At 41.8% G+C, this 24,566-nt stretch overlaps 1 protein-coding gene across 1 annotated transcript; it reads left to right on the top strand.

Annotated features, from left to right (window-relative positions):
* Nucleotides 1–817: 817 nt before the first annotated feature.
* Nucleotides 818–1,988, top strand: LOC116107561 (leucine-rich repeat receptor-like serine/threonine-protein kinase At1g17230). Its single transcript, XM_031393830.1, has 2 exons — nucleotides 818–1,240; nucleotides 1,764–1,988. The coding sequence occupies exons 1-2, from the start codon at nucleotides 818–820 to the stop codon at nucleotides 1,986–1,988; spliced, it is 648 nt and encodes a 215-aa protein (XP_031249690.1).
* The last annotated feature ends 22,578 nt before the right edge of the window (nucleotides 1,989–24,566 follow it).

The following is a 24,566-nucleotide window of genomic DNA, read 5'->3' as shown; positions in this document are numbered from 1 at the left end:
TCGACCCCATTATGGCTTTCGCCGTGGCTGCCTCATCTACAAAAACAGGTTGGTCTTACCAAAAAATTCGAAGATCATTCCTAAGTTGTTAGACGAATTTCACTGTAGCCCAGGAGGGGGCCATTCAGGTTTTTTCAGAACATATAAAAAACTTATGAATATAGTGTTTTGGGACGGTATTAAGAAGGATGTGCAGGATTATGTCCAGCGGTGTTCCATTTGTCAATTAAATAAATATTCTGCTCTAAAACCAGTAGGCCTCCTTCAGTCCTTATCCATTCCCTCCTAGGCTTTTGAAGATATTAGCATGGACTTCATTGGAGGGTTACCCAAAGCAAAAGGGCAGGATACCATAATCGTAGTAGTGGATAGACTCACTAAATACGACCATTTCATTTCCCTGTGCCACCCCTATAGCGCTAAGGATGTCGCTACTGTTTTTATCTCTGATATTATGAAGCTCCATGGTTTTCCAAAGTCCATTGTTTCAGACCGAGATAGGGTCTTTGTCAATCACTTTTGGCAGGAACTGTTCAAGGCCGCTGGCACCTCTTTGAAGTTTAGTTCGGCATACCACTCTCAAACCGATGGCCAAATGAAGGTGGTCAACCGTTGTTTGGAAACTTACTTGCGATGTTTCTGTAGCTCGCAGCCCAAACAATGGCATCGATGGTTGCCTTGGGCAGAAAATTGGTACAATACCATATATCACAGCTCCACTAAAATGACCCCCTTCAAAGCTCTATATGGCATGAATCCACCCACTCTCCTCAAATTTACAGATTATCCTTCCTCAGTGGAATAAGTACACCAGCAAATGGCTACACGAAATTCCATCTTGGATGAGCTAAAGCATAACTTGTCTGTTGCTCAAGGGCAGATGAAGGAAACAGTTGACCTACGCCGTCAGGATATTAATTTTCAACCTGGAGACCATGTGTATTTGAAGCTCCAACCATATCGTTTCAAGTCATTGGCCAAAAAGCTGAATGAAAAGCTGAGTCCTTGGTTTTATGGCCCTTTTCCCATACTGGAGAAGATTCGGCAGGTTGCTTACAGGTTGGAGCTACCCTCTACGGCAAAAATTCATCCAATCTTTCACATCTCTCAGCTTAAACGAAGTCTGCACACCTTTGTACCCATCCAGCCACTTCCAACTTTCCTCACCGAGGACATGGAACTTCTTGTTCAACCAGAATCGGTGTTGGCAGTCCACACTTTATTGGATGGCTCTCGAGAAGTTCTTATAAAATGAAAGGACCTAGCTTCATTTGAAGCTTCTTGGGAGGCTTACGATGTTATCAAGATGCAATTTCCTCATTTCCACCTTGAGGACAAGGTAGCTCTTCATGGGGGGGTATTGATAGACCTCCCATTAAAAATGTCTATCAATACAAAAAGCATAAGGGGCATTTGGGGCAGTAAGTCGTTGGGAGTGTGAGGTGCATGTTTGTTGAGAGAATTGGTTATTACTGTCACGTGTTGGTGGGGAATCAAGTTGTTAGTGGAGGGAATATTTTAGTTAAGGAAATAGTATAAATAGAGAGGTCGGTTTTAGGGAAGGACATGACAATATTTTAGAGTCATTGAGGGAGGCCCCCAGCTCCTCAAATTGCTAAGAACTATCTGCTTTGAGTTCTTACTGTGTAGTTTTTTCTCTAATTTCATTCTCTAGAAATATAATCCAGTTTAGCCTTGATTTGGTGAACTCTTTTCTCTGCTATTTTGGGTTGTTTGTGCTGTTTTTGTGGTAATTGTTGCAGGGAGTCCCATCAAATAGGAACTTTGGGGTATCTTTTCTTGATGTTCGCAGAAACTTGCTTCAAGGAAATATACCTCCATTATTTGGGTTTTGGAGTGATCTGACAATGCTTGATTTTTCAGAAAATAGGCTATCTGGCTCTATACCTTATGAACTTGGAAAGCTTGAGAATCTTCAGATCTTGAGACTGTCTAGCAATAGACTAACAGGAAACATTTCCGCTTAGTTTGGTAATTGCACACAAAAATGATCAAATTGGACCTCAGCTGGAATTATCTTTCAGGTAGAATTCCTTCAGGAATAATATCATTGGCGAAATTGCAGAGCATTTTCCTTCAAGAGAACAAACTTAGTGGAGCTATTCCTGACTCTCTCTTCCACACAAAGTCTCTTTGAGTTGCAGCTTGGGAGCAATATGCTTGATGGTCCTATCCCCTGCACCATGAGTAATCTTCACCATTTCAGTTCAGTTTTAAATATAAGTCACAATAGGCTCTCAGGTCAAATCCCAAGATGCCTTGGTAATGTAGCAAGTTACAAATTCTTGATCTCTCAAGCAACAGCTTCTCTGATAAGATACCAACAGAAGTGAAAAACATGATTTCGCTTTACTTTGTGAACAAATCGTTCAATCTTCTCTCAGGAAAACTCCCCACTACTTGGACTAGATTAATGGCTTCATATCCAGGGTCTTTTCTTGGAAATCCAGAACTTTGCTTGCAGGGTAGTGAAGCAAGATATTGTGGGGAAACTGGAGGCGGCCATAATACAGGAAAGGTGCTGGCTGGAGCAATTATTGGAGTGGTTATCTCTGTGGCATTGCTATGTGCTTTGATATACATATTAGTTGTTCGAAACCTGCAAAAGAAATATTTGATTGATCGATCTCTTCTACAAGAAAGTCAGTTAAGAACTGAAAATTTACCTGGAGGATTTAAAATTCGAAGATATTATGCGAGCTACTGAAGGCTGGAGTGACAAGTTTGTAATAGGAAGAGGCAACCATGGAACTGTGTACCTAACAGAATCAAGCAACTCCAGAAAACTGTGGGCGGTGAAGAAAATAAATTTGTCGGAGACAAACTTCTGTGTTGAGATGACAACTTTGCGCTTGGTTAGGCATCGGAATGTTGTAAGAATGGCAGGTTACTGCATAAAAGATGGATATGGATTCACTGAAACTGAGTACATGCCTGGTGGGACGCTTTTTGATATATTGCACAACAGTGAACCTCGCTTGGTTCTGGCTTGGGACACCAGATATCAGATTGCTTTTGGTATTGCTCAAGGCCTTTCTTACCTTCACCATAATTGTGTGCCACAAATTATTCATAGGGATATCAAATCAGATAACATATTGTTGGACTCTGAATTGGTACCAAAGATAGGAGATTTTGGAATGGCAAAATTAATATCTGATTCTTATTTGAGCTCAACAAGATCAGCAGTTGTAGGAACACTAGGCTATATTGCCCCAGGTTAGCTGCATATTGTTATGCATTCTTTCTTTCAGTTCATATTAGAAGGTCACTTTCTAAACTTGAGTGTCTGGCATTTTTGTCTACCCCCGAAAATGCATACTCGATCCAGCTGACTGAGAAGACGGATGTGTACAGTTATGGAATTATTTTGTTGGAGCTTCTTTTTCGAAAACTGCCAGTAGACCCCTGCTTTGAAGGCGGCATGGACATTGTCTGTTGGACAACAAAAAAGCTACAGGAAAATGAAGAATGCATTTGCATCCTTGACGAGGAAATCAATTTCTGGGATAGCTAGCCATGATCAAAGAAAGGCACTAAGACTATTAGACTTGGCACTTGAATGCACCAAGAAGTGGCTGATATGAGGCCCTCCATGAGAGATGTAGTAGGATTTCTGATGAAGTTGAATGATAAACATGAAATCAGTGTAAATAATAGGCCAAATGCAAGGTTATAGAACTTAATGCATAATGTTTTATTGCACTTAATTGTGTGGTTTTTTATGTATTCTGCAGAAAAATGCACCGTAAAGACATGGCCAAAAGGCAGTTACCTACCGCTTTTCTTGCCCCAATACAACTATACATTTTTGGTCATTTTAGTTGGATTTCCAGCAGAAGGGTTGGATTTCCAGCAGAAGAGTTACTATAAAACCTTGAAGGTTCTCATTGTTTAAAACTACATGTTCCCTGGATTAGAAATAACTTCTACAAACGCTGTACAGTAAGAAGGGCTAATCAGAGTTAAAAAGAATGTTATGTCGGAGGCTTTAGAGTGTTGTTTGACAGGCTGAATGCGAGCCAAGTATGGACCAAAGTTACAAGTCTCAGAATTAGTATCAGAATCAGCATCAGCATTAACAATAATGTCCCCAAATCTCTGAAGAAAATACTAGTTTATATTTCTGAAACTTCAAGGCAATGTTGGTTGGTTACGTCTACAACTGCATGAATAAATACAGAGTAACAAAGCAACCCCTCACTATCCCTATTCATTCTGCATGCAAAACTTTCACGACTAACATAGGTCACCAGGGTTTAGGGTTTAGGGTTTAGGGTTTAGGCACCAGCTCTTGCTAGAAAACTCCAATGAATCATCAAAATCAATAATCTCTGCTTCTTCCAACCATTCCTACCTTACCAAGAGGTGTCTTAGGTCTTGCCCAGGAGATGACCTAACTAGTGAATACGAATGAATGGCTATAAAGGTAGGTTTTTTTCAGCATTTGCTTATCAATTCACCAAAGCTATTTAAAGTATAAAGAATTCCCCAGACATGTTAATACCTCAGATCTGTCACAGAGTTACCATCATGTGAATAACAATACTGAGTAATGCTTCCACAAAATATAAACACTCCATGTACCACTTGTTTGAGAGCAACAATAAAAGAAATTTTCTGGGTATGACTGTATAGTCTACTCAATACCAAAATGTCAATGTATCTATTTTTAAGGCGAATTCTAATTTAAGAATATAAATTAAACATATGGGTGGAATTTCATTATTCATACAAAACTACAAAGCCACAGATGAATAATATAAACCCAAAATGCTGAAAGCAACTAGAACCACAGCACAGCACTATTTTTAAGCCTCCAAACTTCAACATCAAATGTAAATGGCAACCAATGTAAAATGCAGAAAACACAAATTCTTCATGAAAATCTGTCAAATGATTGAGCATTCCTCGGTGATACAGAAAAGTCAAGTTGTAATTATTTTATAAAAAGGACAGAAACAAAACCAAAGAGAGTACAAAAGCCATGTTAAGGGGGCAAACTAAAGAAATTATAGAGCCACAACATGAAAGAAATTGCTGGAGCAAGCCTCACAGCCCCTACTCTATAGCCTCCACGTGTTGTGAAGCTTCAGTTTGTTTCATACTTTCTAAACCAGAGATTCGTCTGTCCAATGACTCATGGAAGCCTTTCACCTGGAGAGACAAAGACAAAAACAAAAAGAACAAAATTTTTATTCTTTGAATATTTTTTTTTTTTTTTTTTTTTTTTTANTAGAGATGGGTTGATGCTTTGTGATCATCACCCGACAGTTATGAGAATCGGGTTGATGCTTTGTGATCACCACCCAAATAGCCATTAGAGATGGGTTGATGCTTTGTGATCATCACCCGACAGTTATGAGAATTGGGTTGATGCTTTGTGATCACCACCCGAATAGCCATTAGAGATGGGTTGATGCTTTGTGATCGTCACCCGATAAGTATTAGAAACGGGTGGATGCTTTGTGACCACCACCCGATTAGTTATTAAAGAAGGGGTTGATGCTTTGTGATCATCATCTGACATTTATTAGAAGTGGGTTGATGCTTTGTGAACATCACCCGACAGTGATTAGAGACGGGTTAATGCTTGGTGCTCGTTACCCGAAAGTTATGAGGAACGGGTAGGTGCTAGGTGGTCTCCACCCGATAGTTACGAAAACCGGTAGGTGCTTCGTGATCCCCACTCAGTAGTCACTAAGAACAGGTTGGTACTGTGTGAATTCCACCCGATAGTCATGGAGAGTGAGATAGTGCTGTGTGAATGCCATCCGGCCGTACCTCCGGTAAGGTGAGGCCATGATGTTTAGGAGAAACAGAAATAGAAACAGAAATAGTGTAAGGAAAGAATTAAGAGTAATACATACGGGGATAAACAGATAGAGGGTTTTACTTACTGAGCATTATTTTGTGCTCACCCCGTTATTTTCCTTTGTGGATGCAGGATCTAGGTGACGATGCAGTCGGAGGGGCATCGGCAAGCGAGGAGCAATAGCTACACTGTTTCCCCTATTTTTGTCTTTTAAAATGGCTTGTAAATGATGCTCTTTGTGTATAAAAGACGAATTACTTTTAATAAAAAGAAAAGTTTTGGGCCCATTTTCTATTGTTATTATGCATTCATTGTACTAGATTTCAGCAGTTGTTACACTCTTCCTCCACCACTAGGGCTTTCATTAACCTTTAGCTTAGCCCCGTTAGTCATGTCCTTTCCGAAAGTCAACCTGAATTCCTTGTTAGCACCCAACCCGTCAGTCTACCCATTTTCTCAAATTGGGCTCCCTAATTTTCCTCCACCACTAGGACCTCCATCCTCTGAATCCAGTGATCCAACCACAATTCTTTCTGGTTCCGGATTACATTAAGCGCTTCGGCATTGGCTTGCATTCCGCTTACATTTTCCTTCTCAGCTGGAGCTCTTTCCAAATGGCTTCCTCCCAACCCATCCTCGATCAAATTCCTAAGGACTTCTCCTCCATCACATCCAAAACGCTAGGGTCGGTGGCAGGGGTTATCATGTAGCCAGGGACGTAGCCAGGAATTCATTCTAGGGGGATCAAGACGTTAATTAAACTTAACAATATAATTGTAAATAAACTTATAATAAATAATAGATTGGGTATAAGTTATACAAAAATATGAGTATTTATTTATAATGCTCTTTATAATTAATATATTTATGATTGTGTTTAACAATATGAAATAAATTTATAATACTTTAACAAGTGTAAAACAAAACCAAGAAAATTTACTACTGGGCAAGTTATTAAGCCAACACAAATAACAACATTTCCAAATTAAGCTATAATAAAATTTCCATTAATTAAATATTCAAAGATTTATCTAGCTTTCATAGTAAAATATTTTAACTTTTGTTGTAATTTCACTTTTATGTTTTGACCCCTTAAAATAATGCATCAAAATACAGATTTTTGATTTATTTTTTCTCTTAAATTCAATATTTTGATATGATTCATCTGCAGGTAGTTTAGATGGTTAGAACAAATTAGGGATAATGTGGATAGACACATGGTCTTAGATTCGATTCTCCATATGAGCATCCGCAATTTAAGTGAGAGGTTATGGTGGTGGGTTGTAAGCTAGCCCTTAGCCCTTACAATTTTAAGTAAGAAGTATTAAAACACAAAACAATTGATGATAGTTTAATTTGACAAACAAATTTTAGAAATGATATTTATTTTATAAAATATATGAAAAGATATACAAACTTTCTTCATTTTGTTCTTTGTATAATTAAATAATAGATATAAAATTCATTATATAATTTATTAAATATATTTGTGGGACTTTTTTTTGTAAAAACTAAGAATTTAATTTGATATATTTTATGAATCTAAAAATTAATTCCATATATATATTTGATACTTTTTTGAGGTCAAGGAGGGTCCCTAAACCCTAAACCCTAAACCCTAAACCCTTGTGGGTAAGGGTGCATACGAGCCGAGCAGAGCCGAGTAGTGGTTGGCTTGAGCTCAGCTCGAATATATTAGGAGGAGGCTCGAGCTTGACGAGCTCTGGCGCATGAGCTCGAGCTCGGCTTGTTTAAAAAATTAAATGGCTTGAGCTCAGCTCGACTATTTATAAGAATTTAAGAAAACGACATCGTTTTGAACCCATCTGCTTCTTCTTCTTCTTCTTCCACCGCCCTTCCCACTAATTTCTCAGTCGATGCTGAAGAATCTGCTGAGACCAAAATCCAAAGCCTCATCTCCACCCAGTCATAATCTTCAGTCGATCTTCCTACTGCATGTGCCACATCATGAGGAAAATACTCACCACCATCGGAGTTCACCCCACCGTCATCGAACTCATGAGATCTCAGCTTTACCTCCGACCTCCTCTCATGGGGCACCTACGTCAATGGCCCTGACTCTCTCTTTGCCCTCCATCTCAGCGGCCAACTCGTGCCTAAGCTTGTTGAAGTTGTGTTTTTGGGTTTGTTTTTATTTGTTGATTATCTTTGTTTTTGGGTTTAGTGTTCAAAATACCAAAAACAAGTTGAAGCTGTAATCGACGGTGGCTGATGTTGCGGTGTAAAGAAGCGAAGATGACGGTGAGCTCGCGAACTGCTCGCGAGCAGTTCGAATCGAGCCCGAAAAGCTCGACATTTTTCACGAGCTTGAAGATGGCTCGAACTCGTGAACTACTCGATCTTTGACGAGTCGAGCCTGAGTTCGTCACGAGTCGAGCCCAAGTAGCTCACGAGCTACTCGGTTCGACTGCACCCCTAGTTGTGGGAGCGACTTTGGTGGTTGTGATGGTGGCAGAGGCTAATATGTGTTTGTTGGTTGTTGTGGGCGGTACTAGAGGAACAGTGTTAAGGTGGGAAGGTTGAGGCATGGTTGGTTGTGTTGGGTGGAGGGGCAGTTGTAACAACTGCTGTAAACTAGTACAATGCATGCATAATTATAATAGAAAATGGGCCCAAAACTTTTCTTTTTATTATATGTAATAAGTCTTTTATACACAAAGAGCATTATTTACAAAATGCCATTTAAAAAGACAAAAATAGGGGAAACAGTGTAGCTATTGCTCCTCGCTTGCCGACGCCCCTCCNGACATTTATCGATGTTCGTCTAGGAACTCGAATCCGGATGGAGTCAGCGGTACTCCCGATCCTATATTTCCGAGTCAATGGATCCCCTCTTGACCATCGTTCGTTTCCGCATATGAACAACGCATGACCAAATAGGCTTTATTGTACGAAACATGATTAGTCTCGTACTTATACACCGTATGAACCATACGCATCCATATCGGATCCGACTACAATGTCTCAGGTCAAAGGACTACATCGTGCACTGATATAACCAAACGATAAATCATTGACTACATGCTTTTCCAAGTGATTTGTCGTTATTCGGTCAAGTTCAAAAAATAGTTCACCAACCGTTAATCCATACCAATGCCCCAGTGACATGACTATCATCGTCATCCGTACTTATATCAACTCATGATATCTTTCGGAAGCATCCGATATGCCTACTGTGCAATATAGTTGCCCAAATTATATTGCTTCTATAGGGAACACTTTTCGATAATTCATTTACCGATTAAATGAATCATCTGGACAATTCATATATATACTTTATTTTAAATGCATGACTTAATAAAGGAAGCAATTTATATATATGAATTGAAGAACTCTTTCTTCCATTATTTATGATATATATAGATACAAGACAAAATGCTCGGAAACCGACAACACGAATGGTTTCTAGGGCATACACTAATATACACTAACAACCAAAACCCGACCAAATGCAACCACGTTTTCCAAGAATCTGCAACAATCAAAACCCAGCAAGAAACCACAAAAAAACTGGAGAAAATCACAACAAAAACACACCAAAATAGGTCCATGGAATGGGCAAAAAACCCAACCCAAACAGCACATTCCCGGGAAAAACAATGAGTTTTTCCGGGAACCAGAGGTCAACAAGGTGCAAACAGTTGCGGGGATTGTTGATCCTGCCTGGAAGAGTCAATCTTGGCATTCCATTGCAATTCTCGATCGAAAAACCTAGTGCGAAAGCTATTCTAGATCTGCAAATTCCGTGAATATTCATGGCCAAATCCTAGCGAACGAAGAAGCCAAACACAGGCGCTGATGAAACGATAGGAAAGCTAGTTGAACACTCTTTCCAACAGTAGATGGATCGTCCGATTTCGAGACCGTGAATATTTAACCCTAAACCCTAAACCCTAAACACTTAGGAAAATTTCCAGTCCCTCCCTAAAACCTAAACCCTAAAACCCAAAACCCAAAACCCAAAACCCAAAACCCAAAACCCAAGACCCAAAACCCAAATCCCAAAACCCAAAACCCAAAACCCTAAACCCCCAAAACCCTAAACCCTAAACCCCAGAAATCCTAAACCCTAAATCCTAAACCCTAAACCCTAACCCCTGAACCCTAACCCTTAACCCCTAAACCCTAAACTCCTAAACCCTAACCCCTAACCCCTAAACCCTAAACTCTTAACCCCTAAACCCTAACCCCTAAACCCTAATCCTTAACCCGTAAACCCTAAATCCAAACCCCAAACCCCAAACCTTAAACCCTAGACCCTAGACCCTAAACCGTAAACCCTAAACCCTAAACCCTAAACCAAACCCCAAACCCTAAACCCTAAACCCTAAACCCAAAAACCAAAAACCCAAAAAACCCAAAAACCCAAAACCCAAAACCCCAAACCGTAAACTCCAAACCCCAAACCCTAAACCCTAAAAACCCTAAAACCCTAAACACAAAACCCCTAAACCCTAACCCTAAAAGCCCTGAACCCTGAACCTTGAACCCTAAGCCCTGAACCCTAAACCCTGAACCCTGAACCCTGAACCCTAAACAGAAAACCCTAAACCCTAAAACCACTAACCCAAAACCCAAAATCCGAAATCCGAAACCCGAAACCCTAAAACCCAAAAAACCTTAAACCCTAAACCCAAACCCGAAACCCAAACCGAAACCAAAACCCTAAACTTTTTTTTTTGGAAAAAGTAAGTAATTTATAAAAGAGACAAAAAATGTACAAATACGAGGGGTATACCCCAAGAGGAAGACCGATAATTTTTAGTCAAAAAACACATAGGAAACCCAACAAAGCCACGACAGCATAAAAAGAGCACGCATGCTCCCCACAAAATAAAGCAAGAAGATGCCATAAATCACAAAGCCACAAACTGGCATAAAAAAGTACACAGGCTCACCACAAACAAACCAAGAAGATGCCATGAATCACAAAGCCACAAACTGGTGCAAAAGAGCAAACAGGCTCCTTACAAAGCTAATTTGGAAGATGCCATATTGCACGGAGCTGAGTCGAGATCTCGTACCTAGGAGCTAAACCTAAAACCCCTAAACCTTAAACCCTAAACCCCTAAAACCTAAACCATAACCTTTTTTTTTTTGGAAAAGGTAAGTAATTAATAAAAGAGACCAAAAATGTACAAATACGAGGGGCATACCCCAAGAGGAAGACCAATAATTTTTAGTCAAAAAAACACATGAGAAACCCCACAAAGCCACGACGGCATAAAAAGAGTATACAAGCTCCCCACAAAATAAAACAAGAAGATGCCATAAATCACAAAGCCACAAACCGACATAAAAAAGTACGCAGGCTTACCACAAACAAACCAAGAAGATTCCATGAATCACAAAGTCACAAATTGGCACAAAAGAGCACACAGGCTCCTTAAAAAGCTAATCAGGAAGATGCCATATCGCATGGAGCTGACTCAAGATCTCGTACTTAGGTGCTAAACCCAAAATATTGGCCTGAACTAGATCACAAATAGCTAAGACAGTATGTCTGCGGGAGCAACAATGTTGACGAAACACGTGATTATTCCGTTCAAACCATAGGAAATAAACTGTGGCTGAAAGGACCAACTGGGAAAGAAGGTGGCTGAAGTCACCTTTTTGTCGAAGATGCAAGCTAGCCCACTGGAGCAGAGGGAGCCAAGAGATAGTAGGCCATGTAGAAAGCATCCTAGTAGTGACCTCCCGCCAAACATAACTTGAAAAGTCACAGCTGAAAAACAAATGGTCATGGGTCTCTATAGCTTAATTGCACAAAATACACAAGGAGGACGTGATGACACCATGAGAGCTGAGTCGATCCATGGTGTGAAGTCGACCAAGAGAAGTGAGCCAGAGAATGAAAGAGTGGTGTGGAATATGCCCTGGAAACCACAAGAGATGATGAATTGAGTTCACATCTTGTTTGTCTCGCAACACATTCCAGGTTGAATCAACAGAGAAACGTCAAGACGGGTGGCCCTTCCACACAAGATGGTCAGGATGACTCACTGAAGGCTGCACTATAATGGAGTCCCAAATATGCTGAAGGTCTGCACTGCCATAAGGAAAATCCCACAAACCTTCCTGAATAATGTCTGAAACCCAAGCATCTCATGACAAGCTAGTGGATGTCAAAGTTCTAAAAGGGGGCAAGTCACATAGAGGTCCCTGCGATAGCCAGTGATCTCGTCATAACATGGCATCTCTACCATCACCAATACAAGTCATAATAAGACCCCGGCACCAAACCTTGCTAAGTAAAATCTTCCTCCAAGCCCATGAAGCCCTAGAAGTAACTCAAATATGCCAAAAGGACTGACCATGGAGGAGAACCAAACGGGCCCAAGATGACCATACAGAAGATCTGTCATTAAGTAGTCTCCCAACGTGTTTAAGAATAGCCGCTCTATTCCAATCTTGGATCCTCTTAATCCCTAGACCACTCTCTTTCAATGGATAGCAAACAGAAGACCATGCAACCTTGGCCCCAAAAGGGGACAAAAAAGTACCCTTCCAGAGAAACGAGGCCAAAATACTTTCAATCCGTCAAACTATAGCTGTCGGCAAAAGAAACATGGATGACCAATATACCTGTATGGAGAAAAGCACTGACTTTATCAACTGTAGTAAGCTTGCATAGGTCAAAGATGCCAATGTCCATAGCCTAATCTGAGACAGTATTTGCTCTAACAGAGGCCTACAATCAGAATGTCGAAGACGGGTAGAGATCAGAGGAACCCCTAGATATTTGATTGGTAACTGGCCCAACTAGAAACCCATGATAGACTGTGACCCAATCTGCTTCTCATCTGTAACTCCAGAAAGAAACAACTGGCTCTTCTCTACATTAGTCACTAACCCAGAAACCTTGGAAAAATAATCCAAGGCCGACTTGATTAGGCTAATAGAGGAAGCATCTGCTCGACAAAACACAATCAAATCATCCGCAAAACATAAATGAGTAATAGCTGTCTGCCTATATCTCCAATGATAATGAAAACTAGGGCTGTGAGAGGTTTCTCGAAAGATACCAGCTAACCCCTCAATAGCCACCACAAATAGGTAAGGAGAAAGAGGGTCCCCTTGCCAAACCCTCGGGAGGACCTAAAAAGACCATGAAGCTCTCCGTTCAAGGCAATAGAAAAATACGTTGTAGAGGTACATGTCATGATCCACCTCACCATACACTCAAGAAAACCCACAGTACGCAGTCCCAAAAGGATGAAATCCCAACTCACAGTATTAAAAGCTTTCTGAATATCAACTTTAAGGGCACATCGAGGTGAATCACCGCCAAGATAATAATTCCACAAGAGCTCTTGAGTTAGTAGAATATTATCACAAATCCTTCGACCTAGGACAAAAGCCCACTGGGAACTCCTAAACCCTAAATCCCTAAACCCCTAAAAACCCTAAAAACCCTAAAACCCAAAACCCAAAACCCTGAACCCTAAACTTTTTTTTTGGAAAAGGTAAGTAATTTATAAAAGAGACCAAAAATGTACAAGTACAAGGGGCATACCCCAAGAGGAAGACTGATAATTTCAGTCAAAAAAACACATGGGAAACCCCTCAAAGCCACAACGGCAAAAAAAGAGCACGCAGGCTCCCCACAAAATAAAATAAGAAGATGCAAAAATCACAAAGCCACAAACTCGCATAAAAAAGCACGTAGGCTCACCACAAACGAACCAGAAAGATGCCATGAATCACAAAGCCACAAACTGGCACAAAAGAGCACACAGGCTCCTTACAAAGCTAATCAGGAAGATGCCATACCGCACAGAGCTCTCGTACTTAGGTGCTAAACCCAAAATCTTGGCCCGAACTAGGTCATAAATAGCTAAGATAGTATCTCTGTGGGAGCCACAATGCTGACGAAACACGCGATTATTCCGTTCAAACCATAGGAAATAAACTGTGGCTGAAAGGACCAACCGGGAAAGAAGGTGGTTGAAGTCACCTTTTCATCAAAGATGCAAGCTAGCCCACTAGAGCAGAGGGAGCCAAGGGACAGTAGGCCATGTAGAGAGCATCCCCGGTAGTGACTTCCCGCCAAAAATAACTTGAGAAGTCACAGCTGAAAAACAAATGGTCATAGGTCTCTGTAGCTGAATTGTACAAAACACACAAGGAGGACGTGATGACACCATAAGAACTGAGCCGATCCATGGTGTGAAGCTGACCAAGAGAAGCGAGTCAGAGAATGAAAATTTAACGTGGAATATGCCCTGGAAACCACAAGAGGTGATGAATCGAGTTCACATCTCATTTGTCTCACAACACATTCCAGGCTGAATCAATAGAGCAACGTCTAGATGGGTGGCCCTTCCACACAAGGTGGTCAGGATGACTCGCTGAAGGCTGCACTGTAATGGAGTCCCAAATATACTGAAGGTCTGCACTGCCCAAAGGAAAATCCCACAAACCATCCCGAATAATGTCTGAAACCCGAGCATCCCATGGCAAATTAGTGGAAGTCAAAGTTCTAAAAAGGAGCAAGTCACACAGAGGTCCCTACGGTAGCCAGTGATCTTGCCATAACATGGTGTCCTTTCTATCACCAATACAAGTCACAATAAGACCTCGACACCAAACCCTGCTAAGTAAAATCTTCTTTCAAGCCCATGAAGCCCCAGAAGTAACTCGAATATGCCAAAAGGACTGTCCATGGAGGAGAACCAAACGGGCCCAAGATGACCATACATAAGATCTATCATTAAGTAGTCTCCAAACGTGTTTAAGAATAGCCGCTCCATTCCAATCTTGGATCCTCTTAATCCCCAGACCACCCTCTTCCAATGGATTGAAACAGAAGACCATGCAACCTTGGCACCAGAAGGGGACAAAGAAGTACCCTTCTAGAGAAACGAGGCCAAAATACTTTCAATCCGTTTAACTGTAGCTACCAACAAAAGAAACATGGATGACCAATATACCTGTATGGAGAAAAACATAGACTTTATCAACTATAGTCGGCCCGCATAGGTCAAAAATGCTGACGTCCATAGTCTAATCCAAGACAGTATTCGCTTTAACAGAGGCCTATAATCAGAATGTCAAAGACAGGTAGAGATCAGAGGAACCCCTAGATATCTGACCGGTAACTGGCCCAAATAGAAACCCATGATAGACCGTAACCCAATCTGCTTCTCATCTATAACTTCAAAAAGAAACAACTGGCTATTCTCTGCATTAGTCACCAACCCAGAAACCTTGGTAAAATAATCCAAGGCCAATTTGATCAGGCTAACAGAGGAAGCATATGCTCAACAAAACACCATCAAATCATCTGCAAAACACAAATGAGTGATAGCTGCCTACCTACATCTCCAATGATAATGAAAACCAAGGTTGTGAGTGGTTTCTCGAAAGATACTAGCTAACCCCTCCATAGCCAACATAAAAAGGTAAGGAGAAAGAGGGTCCCCCTCCCGAATATCCCAGGAGGTCCTAAAAAAACCGTGAAGCTCTCCGTTCAGGGCAACAAAAAAATACAGTGTAGAGATACATGTCATGATCCACCTCACCATACGTTTAGGAAAACCCACAATACGTAGTCCCAAAAGGATGAAATCCCAACTCACAGGATCGAAAGCTTTTCGAATATCAACTTTAAAGGCACACCGTGGTGAAGTACCCCCAAGATGATAATTCTGCAAAATCTCTTAAGTCAGTAGAATATTATCAAAAATCCTTCCACCTGGGACAAAAGCCGATTGGGAACTCCCAATACCATCTGAAAGCACTACTTTAAACCAATTCACTATCACCTTAGAAATGCACTTGTAAAGTACATTACAACAAGATATCGATCTAAAGTCTGTCATACAACTCGGGCTCTACCTTAGGAACCAAAGCAATCCTGGTGGCATTAACACATCTTGGCATTTCATTAGTAGCAAAAAAATGTCTCACTACAGCTCTGAAATCTCTACTAATAATATCCCATGCCCGCTTAATAAACAAAGAAGTGTATCCATCTGGACCTGGGGCTTTATCATCCGGGATAGAGAATAAAGCAATCCTAATCTCATCATCAGTGATAAGAGCACTCAAGGGAGAAATCATATCAAGAGAAATACGCCCAGAAAAATACTTGGAAGCCTCTGCGATCTGAGGTTGAGTAGGGGCAGCAAAAAGATCCTAAAAAAAACCCACCTCCAAACGCCCTAAACCCTGACTGCCAATAATATGGGTACCATTCCTATCAGTCAAACCGTGGATGCGGTTCCGAACTTGCCTATGGATCAACGACTTATGAAAGAACTTAGTATTCTGATCCCCTAAGTTCAGCCACTGAACACGAGACCGTTGCTTAAAAAAAGCCTCCCTATCTCGACAAAGATTGAAAAACTGATTGCCTAGGTTCATCTCCTCAGAGATACACTTAGTAGAAAGGGGGTCTCGGTCCAAATTTTCTTGGGCTATTGTCCACTGAGCCCGGGCCTCAATTACCCTGCTGGAGATATGGCTGGAAACCCTAATATGTGAAGATTTGAGCTACTAACCCCAATTTCTGCATAAGGTAGAACATAGGATTGCCTACAATAGGCTCGTCCCAAACTGCGTGAATAATATCTATAAAATTTGCATGATCAGACCAAAAATTTAGAAATTTAAAAGGAGATAGTACCTTGCCATGGTGGGGACCAAACCGGACAACCATAGAGCTATGATCTGAGACATCTCAAGGTCAAAACTCTGAAACTGTGTTCGGTCGATCACCAAGAAAGTGATGCAAAGACCCAAGGAGAAAAGCACTGACTTTATCAACTGTAGTAAGCTTGCATAGGTCAAAGATGCCAATGTCCCTAGCCTAATCTGAGACAGTATTTGCTCTAACAGAGGCCTACAATCAGAATGTCGAAGACGGGTAGAGATCAGAGGAACCCCTAGATATTTGATTGGTAACTGGCCCAACTAGAAACCCATGATAGAATGTGACCCAATCTGCTTCTCATCTGTAACCCAGAAAGAAACAACTGGCTCTTCTCTACATTAGTCACTAACCCAGAAACCTTGGAAAAATAATCCAAGGCCGACTTGATTAGGCTAATAGAGGAAGCATCTGCTCGACAAAACACAATCAAATCATCCGCAAAACATAAATGAGTAATAGCTGTCTGCCTATATCTCCAATGATAATGAAAACTAGGGGGTGAGAGGTTTCTCGAAAGATACCAGCTAACCTCAATAGCCACCACAAATAGGTAAGGAGAAAGAGGGTCCCCTTGCCAAACCCTCGGGAGGACCTAAAAAGACCATGAAGCTCTCGTTCAAGGCAATAGAAAAATACGTTGTAGAGTACAGTCATGATCCACCTCACCATACACTCAAGAAACCCACAGTACGCAGTCCCAAAAGGATGAAATCCCAACTCACAGTATTAAAAGCTTTCTGAATATCAACTTTAAGGGCACATCGAGGTGAATACCGCCAAGATAATAATTCCACAAGAGCTCTTGAGTTAGTAGAATATTATCAAAATCCTTCGACCTAGGACAAAAGCCACTGGGAACTCCTAAACCCTAAATCCCTAAACCCCTAAAAACCCTAAAAACCTAAAACCCAAAACCCAAAACCCCTGAACCCTAAACTTTTTTTTTTTTTTTTTTTTTTGGAAAGGTAAGTAATTTATAAAAGAGACCAAAAATGTACAGTACAAGGGCATACCCCAGAGGAAGACTGATAATTTCAGTCAAAAAAACACATGGAAACCCTCAAAGCCACAACGGCAAAAAAAGACACGCAGGCTCCCCACAAAATAAAATAAGAAGATGCAAAAATCACAAAGCCACAAACCGCATAAAAAAGCACGTAGGCCACACAAACGAACCAGAAAGATGCCATGAATCACAAAGCCACAAACTGGCACAAAAGAGCACACGGTCCTTAAAGCTAATCAGGAAGATGCCATACCGCACAGAGCTCTCGTACTTAGGTGCTAAACCCAAAATCTTGGCCCGAACTAGGTCATAAATAGCTAAGATAGTATCTCTGTGGGAGCCACAATGCGACGAAACACGCGATTATTCCGTTCAAACCATAGGAAATAAACTGTGGCTGAAGGACCAACCGGGAAAGAAGGTGGTTGAAGTCACCTTTTCATCAAAGATGCAAGCTAGCCCACTAGAGCAGAGGGAGCCAAGGGACAGTAGGCCATGTAGAGAGCATCCCGGTAGTGACTTCCCGCCAAAAATAACTGAGAAGTCACAGCTGAAAAACAAATGGTCTAGGTCTCTGTAGCTGATTGTACAAAAACACCACAGGAGGACGTGATGACACCATAAGAACTGAGCCGATCCATGGTGTGAAGCTGACCAAGAGAAGCGAGTCAGAGAATGAAATTTAACGTGGAATATGCCCTGGAAACCACAAAGAGGTGATTTTTTTTTTGGAAAAGGTAAGTAATTAATAAAAGAGACCAAAAATGTACAAATACGAGGGGCATACCCCAAGAGGAAGACCAATAATTTTTAGTCAAAAAAACACATGGGAAACCCCACAAAGCCACGACGACATAAAAAGAGTATACAAGCTCCCCGCAAAATAAAACAAGAAGATGCCATAAATCACAAAGCCACAAACCGACATAAAAAAACGTGCAGGCTTACCACAAACAAACCAAGAAGATGCCATGAATCACAAAGTCACAAATTGGCACAAAAGAGCACACAATCTCCTTAAAAAGCTAATCAGGAAGATGCCATATTGCATGGAGCTGACTTAAGATCTCGTACTTAGGTGCTAAACCCAAAATATTGGCCCAAACTAGATCACAAATAGCTAAGACAGTATGTCTGCGGGAGCAACAATGTTGACGAAACACGTGATTATTCCGTTTAAACCATAGGAAATAAACTGTGGCTGAAAGGACCAACTGGGAAAGAAGGTGGCTGAAGTCACCTTTTCGTCGAAGATACAAGCTAGCCCACTGGAGCAGAGGGAGCCAAGAGATAGTAGGCCATGTAGAGAGCATCCTAGTAGTGACCTCCCGCCAAACATAACTTGAGAAGTCACAGCTGAAAAACAAATGGTCATGGGTCTCTATAGCTTAACTGCACAAAATACACAGGGAGGACGTGATGACACCATGAGAGCTGAGTCGATCCATGGTGTGAAGTCGACCAAGAGAAGTGAGCCAGAGAATGAAAGAGTGGTGTGGAATATGCCCTGGAAACCACAAGAGATGATGATCGAGTTCACATCCCGTTTGTCTCGCAACACATTCCAGGTTGAATTAATAGAGAAACGTCAAGACGGGTGGCCCTTCCACATAAGATGGTCAGGATGACTAGCTGAAGGCTACACTATAATGGAGTCCCAAATATGCTGAAGGTCTGCATTGCCCGAAGGAAAATCCCACAAACCTTCCTGAATAATGTCTGAAACCCAAGCATCTCATGACAAGCTAGTGGAAGTCAAAGTTCTAAAAGGGAGCAAGTCACATAGAGGTCCTTGCGATAGCCAGTGATCTCGCCATAACATGGCGTCTCTACCATCACCAATACAAGTCACAATAAGACCCCGGCACCAAACCTTGCTAAGTAAAATCTTCCTCCAAGCCCATGAAGCCCTAGAAGTAACTCGAATATGCCAAAAGGACTGACCATGGAGGAGAACCAAATGGGCCCAAGATAACCATACAGAAGATCTGTCATTAAGTAGTCTCCAAACGTGTTTAAGAATAGCTACTCTATTCCAATCTTGGATCCTCTTAATCCCTAGACCACTCTCTTTCAATGGATAGCAAACAGAAGACCATGCAACCTTGGCCCCAAAAGGGGACAAAAAAGTACCCTTCCAGAGAAACGAGGCCAAAATACTTTCAATCCGTCAAACTATAGCTGTCGGCAAAAGAAACATGGATGACCAATATACCTGTATTAATGGGACCCAGTCTCTATCACTCTAACATTGTCCGCCCAAGAGGAGAACACTTTTGATGTGCTCTTTCCCATACTTTCCTGCTTTTTTGGCTTAGGGACTGGCTTTTTTTCATGGGGCTTAGAAGACACCCAATTGAGCTTGAAAACCCTCTTAGACTTCGGCATTTTTAAGCCATTAAACAATTGCAAAGACAAACCTGCAATATCATTAGATTCAAACTCAAGAAAACCAAAGGAAGAGTTTTTGTGATGAAAAACCTTGGCTCCTTGAATCGCCATATTTGAGAAAATAGATAACAAATACTTGTCATCCATCCATGGCTCCAAATCCCCAATCCATAAAGATTTCCCTGAATTCCCAGAAGTTTATGGCTGCTGGGAGCTGGTTGAGACAGTGTTTAGTGTTTTGGCTTGGGTTGGGCGTGGCACGGTGTTATTTGGGTGTGAGGGGTTTGGTTCAGACATTTTGTCGAACACTTGGTGGCAGGAAAAAAAGGTGTGATTTTGGTGAGTTTCAAAGTTTGAAAGAGCGGGGATTTGTGAAACAGTGGTTGGGGTGAAGAGGTTTTGGTGTTGGAAAGTGGAATGTGGTCGGGAGGGCTAAAGGGGAAAGGCTGGGCGCTGGGCGCGTTGGAGCGCTGGGCGCTGCGCTCTGGCGTACTAGCCGCACACACTGCGCTCTGGGGTGCTGGCCGCGCGCATGCAGGTGCGCAAGGCTGCACGCAAGGCCTGCAGACTTTTGTCGAACACCTTACGTGCACGATCAAAACTCGACCAGAATGCAACCAAATTTTCCACAGATCTGCAAAATCAAAACCCAGCAAGAAACCAAGAAGAAAAAACTGCAGAAAATCACACCAAAACAGGTCCACGAAATGGCATAAAAACCCAACCCAAACCGCACATTCTCGTGAAAAAACAGTGGGTTTTTCTGGCAACTAGAGGTCAACAAGGTGTAACTAGATGTGGGGATTGTCGATCTTGCATGGATGAGTCAGTATTGGCACTCCATTGCAATTCTTGATTGAAAAAACCCACTGCGAAGAAAATCCAGATGTGCAGTTTTTGTCAAATTCGACGGACAAATCCTGACGACCAGGACCTCTAAACCAGGCAGTGATGGAACGACTAGAAAGAGGGTTGAACAAGCTTTCCAAAGACGGTTGGATCGCCGGATTCTGATGTCGGATGTGGCAGGAATAAGCCAGCAAAATACTGGCAGCGACCACCAGTTGAGAGAAAAAAACTTGAAAAAAAATTCCTGTTTTTCCCTCCCTAAACCCTTAAACCCTAAACCCAAACCCTAAACCCTAAAACCCTAAACCCTAAAACCCTAAAACCCTAAAACCCCAAACCCTAAAACCCTAAAACCTTAAACCCTAAAACCCTAAACCCTAAACCCTTAAACCCTAAACCCTTAAACCCCTAAAACCCTAAACCCTAAACCCTAAACTCTAAACCCTAAAACCCTAAAACCCTAAACCCTAAACCCTAAACATGCTCCTCAAGGACACTGCTTTGCTAGACGCTCTCAAAGTCCAAGTTCAAGTTGCTGGTGAAATTCCCAAAACCAGTGAGTTTATGGCCGCTCTCCATTATCAATTGGTTTACCGTGTGCAGAACCATGCCTTTGATCTCGCTCCACCACATCAACCATTAAATTGGTTCCTAGCAGACATCAAGTTTCCTCTTCCCAGAAAAGATTTTCTCTTTGGATAACTTACAAATGCCAGAGGTGGGTTGGTTGAGCCGCGACCTCTACTAAATTCTGAAAAGGAGGCCAAAGGCTCCATAAATCACCCTAAACCTTAAAAGGCACAGTGTAGCAAGCCAGATCAACCGGGACAAGGAAGCTAAGAACGCCGCATCCAAGATACAAAAGTATTCTACCCTTAATAGGCAACCACGGCAGAGTTGAGCCACTGTAGCAGTACTGTTCACTTCCGTCTTATCCCAGTTTAAGGGTATATCGGCTGGAAACCAGGAACTGCCTTAAAAACTACCNCCAAGAGGAGAACACTTTTGATGTGCTCTTTCCCATACTTTCCTGCTTTTTTGGCTTAGGGACTGGCTTTTTTTCATGGGGCTTAGAAGACGCCCAATTGAGCTTGAAAACCCTCTTAGACTTCGGCATTTTTAAGCCATTAAACAATTGCAAAGACAAACCTGCAATATCATTAGATTCAAACTCAAGAAAACCAAAGGAAGAGTTTTTGTGATGAAAAACCTTGGCTCCTTGAATCGCCATATTTGAGAAAGCAGATAACAAATACTTGTCATCCATCCATGCCTCCAAATCCCCAATCCATAAAGATTTCCCTGAATTCCCGGAAGTTTGTGGCTGCTAGGAGCTGGTTGAGATAGTGTTTAGCATTTTGGCTTGGGTTGGGCGTGGCACGGCGTTATTTGGGTGTGAGGGGTTTGGTTCAGACATTTTGTCGAACACTTGGTGGCAGGAAAAAAAGGTGTGATTTTGGTGAGTTTCAGAGTTTGAAAGAGCAGGGATTTGTGAAACAGTGGTTGAGGTGAAGAGGTTTTGGTGTTGGAAAGTAGAATGTGGTTGGGAGGGCTAAAGGGGAAAGGCTGGGCACTAGGCACGTTGGAGCACTGGGCGCTGCACGCTGGGGCACTGGTTGCGCACGCTGCGCTCTGGGGTGTTGGCCGTGTGCACGCGGGTGCGCAAGGCTTGTGCGCAAGGCTGCACGCAAGGCCTGCAGACTTTTGTCAAACACCTTACGTGCACGATCAAAACTCGACCAGAATGCAACCAAATTTTCCACAGATCTACAAAATCAAAACCCAGCAAGAAACCAAGAAGAAAAAACTGCAGAAAATCACACCAAAACAAGTCCATGAAATGGCATAAAAACCCAACCCAAACCGCACATTCTCGTGAAAAAACAGTGGGTTTTTCTGGCAACCAGAGGTCAACAAGGTGTAACTAGATGTGGGGATTGTCGATCTTGCATGGATGAGTTAGTATTGGCACTCCATTGCAATTCCCGATTGAAAAAACCCGCTGCGAAGAAAATCCAGATGTGCAGTTTTTGTCAAATTCGACGGACAAATCCTGACGACCAGGACCTCTAAACTAGGCAGTGATGGAACGACTAAAAAGAGGGTTGAACAAGCTTTCCAAAGACGGTTGGATCGCCGGATTTCGATGTCGGATGCACCGGGAATAAGCCAGCAAAGTACCGGCAGTGACCACCAATTGAGAGAAAAAAACTTGAAAAAAAATTCTTGTTTTTCCCTCCCTAAACCCTAAACCCTAAACCCTTAAACCTTAAACCCAAACCCTAAACCCTAAAACCCTAAAACCCCAAACCCTAAATCCTAAAACCCTAAACCCTAAACCCCTAAAACCCTAAACCCTAAACCCCTAAACCCTAAAACCCTAAACCCTAAACCCTAAACCCTAAACATGCTCCTCAAGGACACTACTTTGCTGGATGCTCTCAAAGTCCAAGTTCAAGTTGCTAGTGAAATTCCCAAAACCAGTGAGTTTATGGCCACTCTCCATTATCAATTGGTTTACCGTGTGCAGAACCATGCCTTTGATCTCGCTCCACCATGGCAACCATTAAATTGGTTCCTGGCAGACATCAAGTTTCCTCTTCCCAGAAAAGATTTTCTCTTTGGATATCTTACAAATGCCAGAGGCGGGTTGTTTGAGCCGCGACCTCTACTAGATTCTAAAAAGGAGGCCAAATGCTCCATAAATCACCCTAAACCTTAAAAGGCACAGTGTAGCAAGCCAGATCAACCGGGACAAGGAAGCTAAGAATGCCGCATCCAAGATACAAAAGTATTCTACCCTTAATAGGCAATCGCGGCAGAGCTGAGCCGCTGTAGCAGTACTGTTCACTTCCGTCTTATCCCAGTTTAAGGGTATATCGGCTGGAAACCAGTAACCGTCTTAAAAACTACCTTGGCAATACTTGGCAACCTCTGGTGTAACAATGACACGTACACTTGAACACCGCCGCATATTTGGTATCAGAGCCATAGCCATGAAACCTATGAATAATGTAGGTAGGTTTTATATGCTTCGTATAATGACTATTGGATTAAGTCATATGGTATCAGAAACTCTTGTCACCAAGATTAGTGTCTAAGTGTGGTGATTTAAGATGGCCATTTGTGCCGCACCAGACTGCCTGGAGAATTTTCTTGTATTTTATGAAACTCCTTTTTCTATATATGAACGTTACAGTATTAAACCTTTGTGCCACGCCACAATTAATATAGTCCAATAATTTTCATGCTCTGCGAATAATTTCAGCTCTTTTTACCAGTGTATTTTTTGTCAAGACTGATGCAATTTCATCTTCATGAGTAAACAAATTTCACAACCTGTCCTTACTCGTACTTCTTCTTTCTCATCACCCAAAACTTCTAGTTCATCCAGTTCTTCGTCTACTTTACTACGAACAGACCTTAAAGATAATATTGAGTCCTTGTATGAACTTTCATATATTCCTGAAGGAGATTCCACTCCCCTGGATAATCTTCTTATACCCTCTCCTTACAAGAAACCCTCTCAGCTTGTAACCACTAAAATATGAACTTTGGTCAAGCCTTCTAAATACCACACCAAAGAATATGTGTACAGCTCCCGTTTTGATCAACATGGTGTCCCTACTACCATGTCTGAATAGTTTTTTCCCCTTTACTTTCCTCCCGAGTTGGTCACCCAATGGCAATGAGAAGACTACACCCATCTTCATTTTGGAGCCGTTCGTCTTGCTCTTACTTTCCATGGCAGAAAAGGCCTTCCAACTACTACCTGCATTGCTCTATTGGATACTCGTTTCCCTACC

Source organism: Pistacia vera, unplaced genomic scaffold (assembly GCF_008641045.1).
Source record: "Pistacia vera cultivar Batoury unplaced genomic scaffold, PisVer_v2 Contig54, whole genome shotgun sequence".
Taxonomy (NCBI): Eukaryota; Viridiplantae; Streptophyta; class Magnoliopsida; order Sapindales; family Anacardiaceae; genus Pistacia; species Pistacia vera.
Note: the sequence above shows the minus strand (reverse complement) of the source record. Positions and strands in the feature narration are given on the sequence as shown.

Excerpts from the sequence above, each read along its gene's own strand:
- LOC116107561 (XM_031393830.1), top strand. The coding sequence starts at position 818 with ATGGCTACACGAAATTCCATCTTGGATGAGCTAAAGCATAACTTGTCT. Across the intron at positions 1,241-1,763 it reads TATTGGATGGCTCTCGAGAA|GGAGTCCCATCAAATAGGAA; the intron begins GTTCTTATAAAA and ends TAATTGTTGCAG.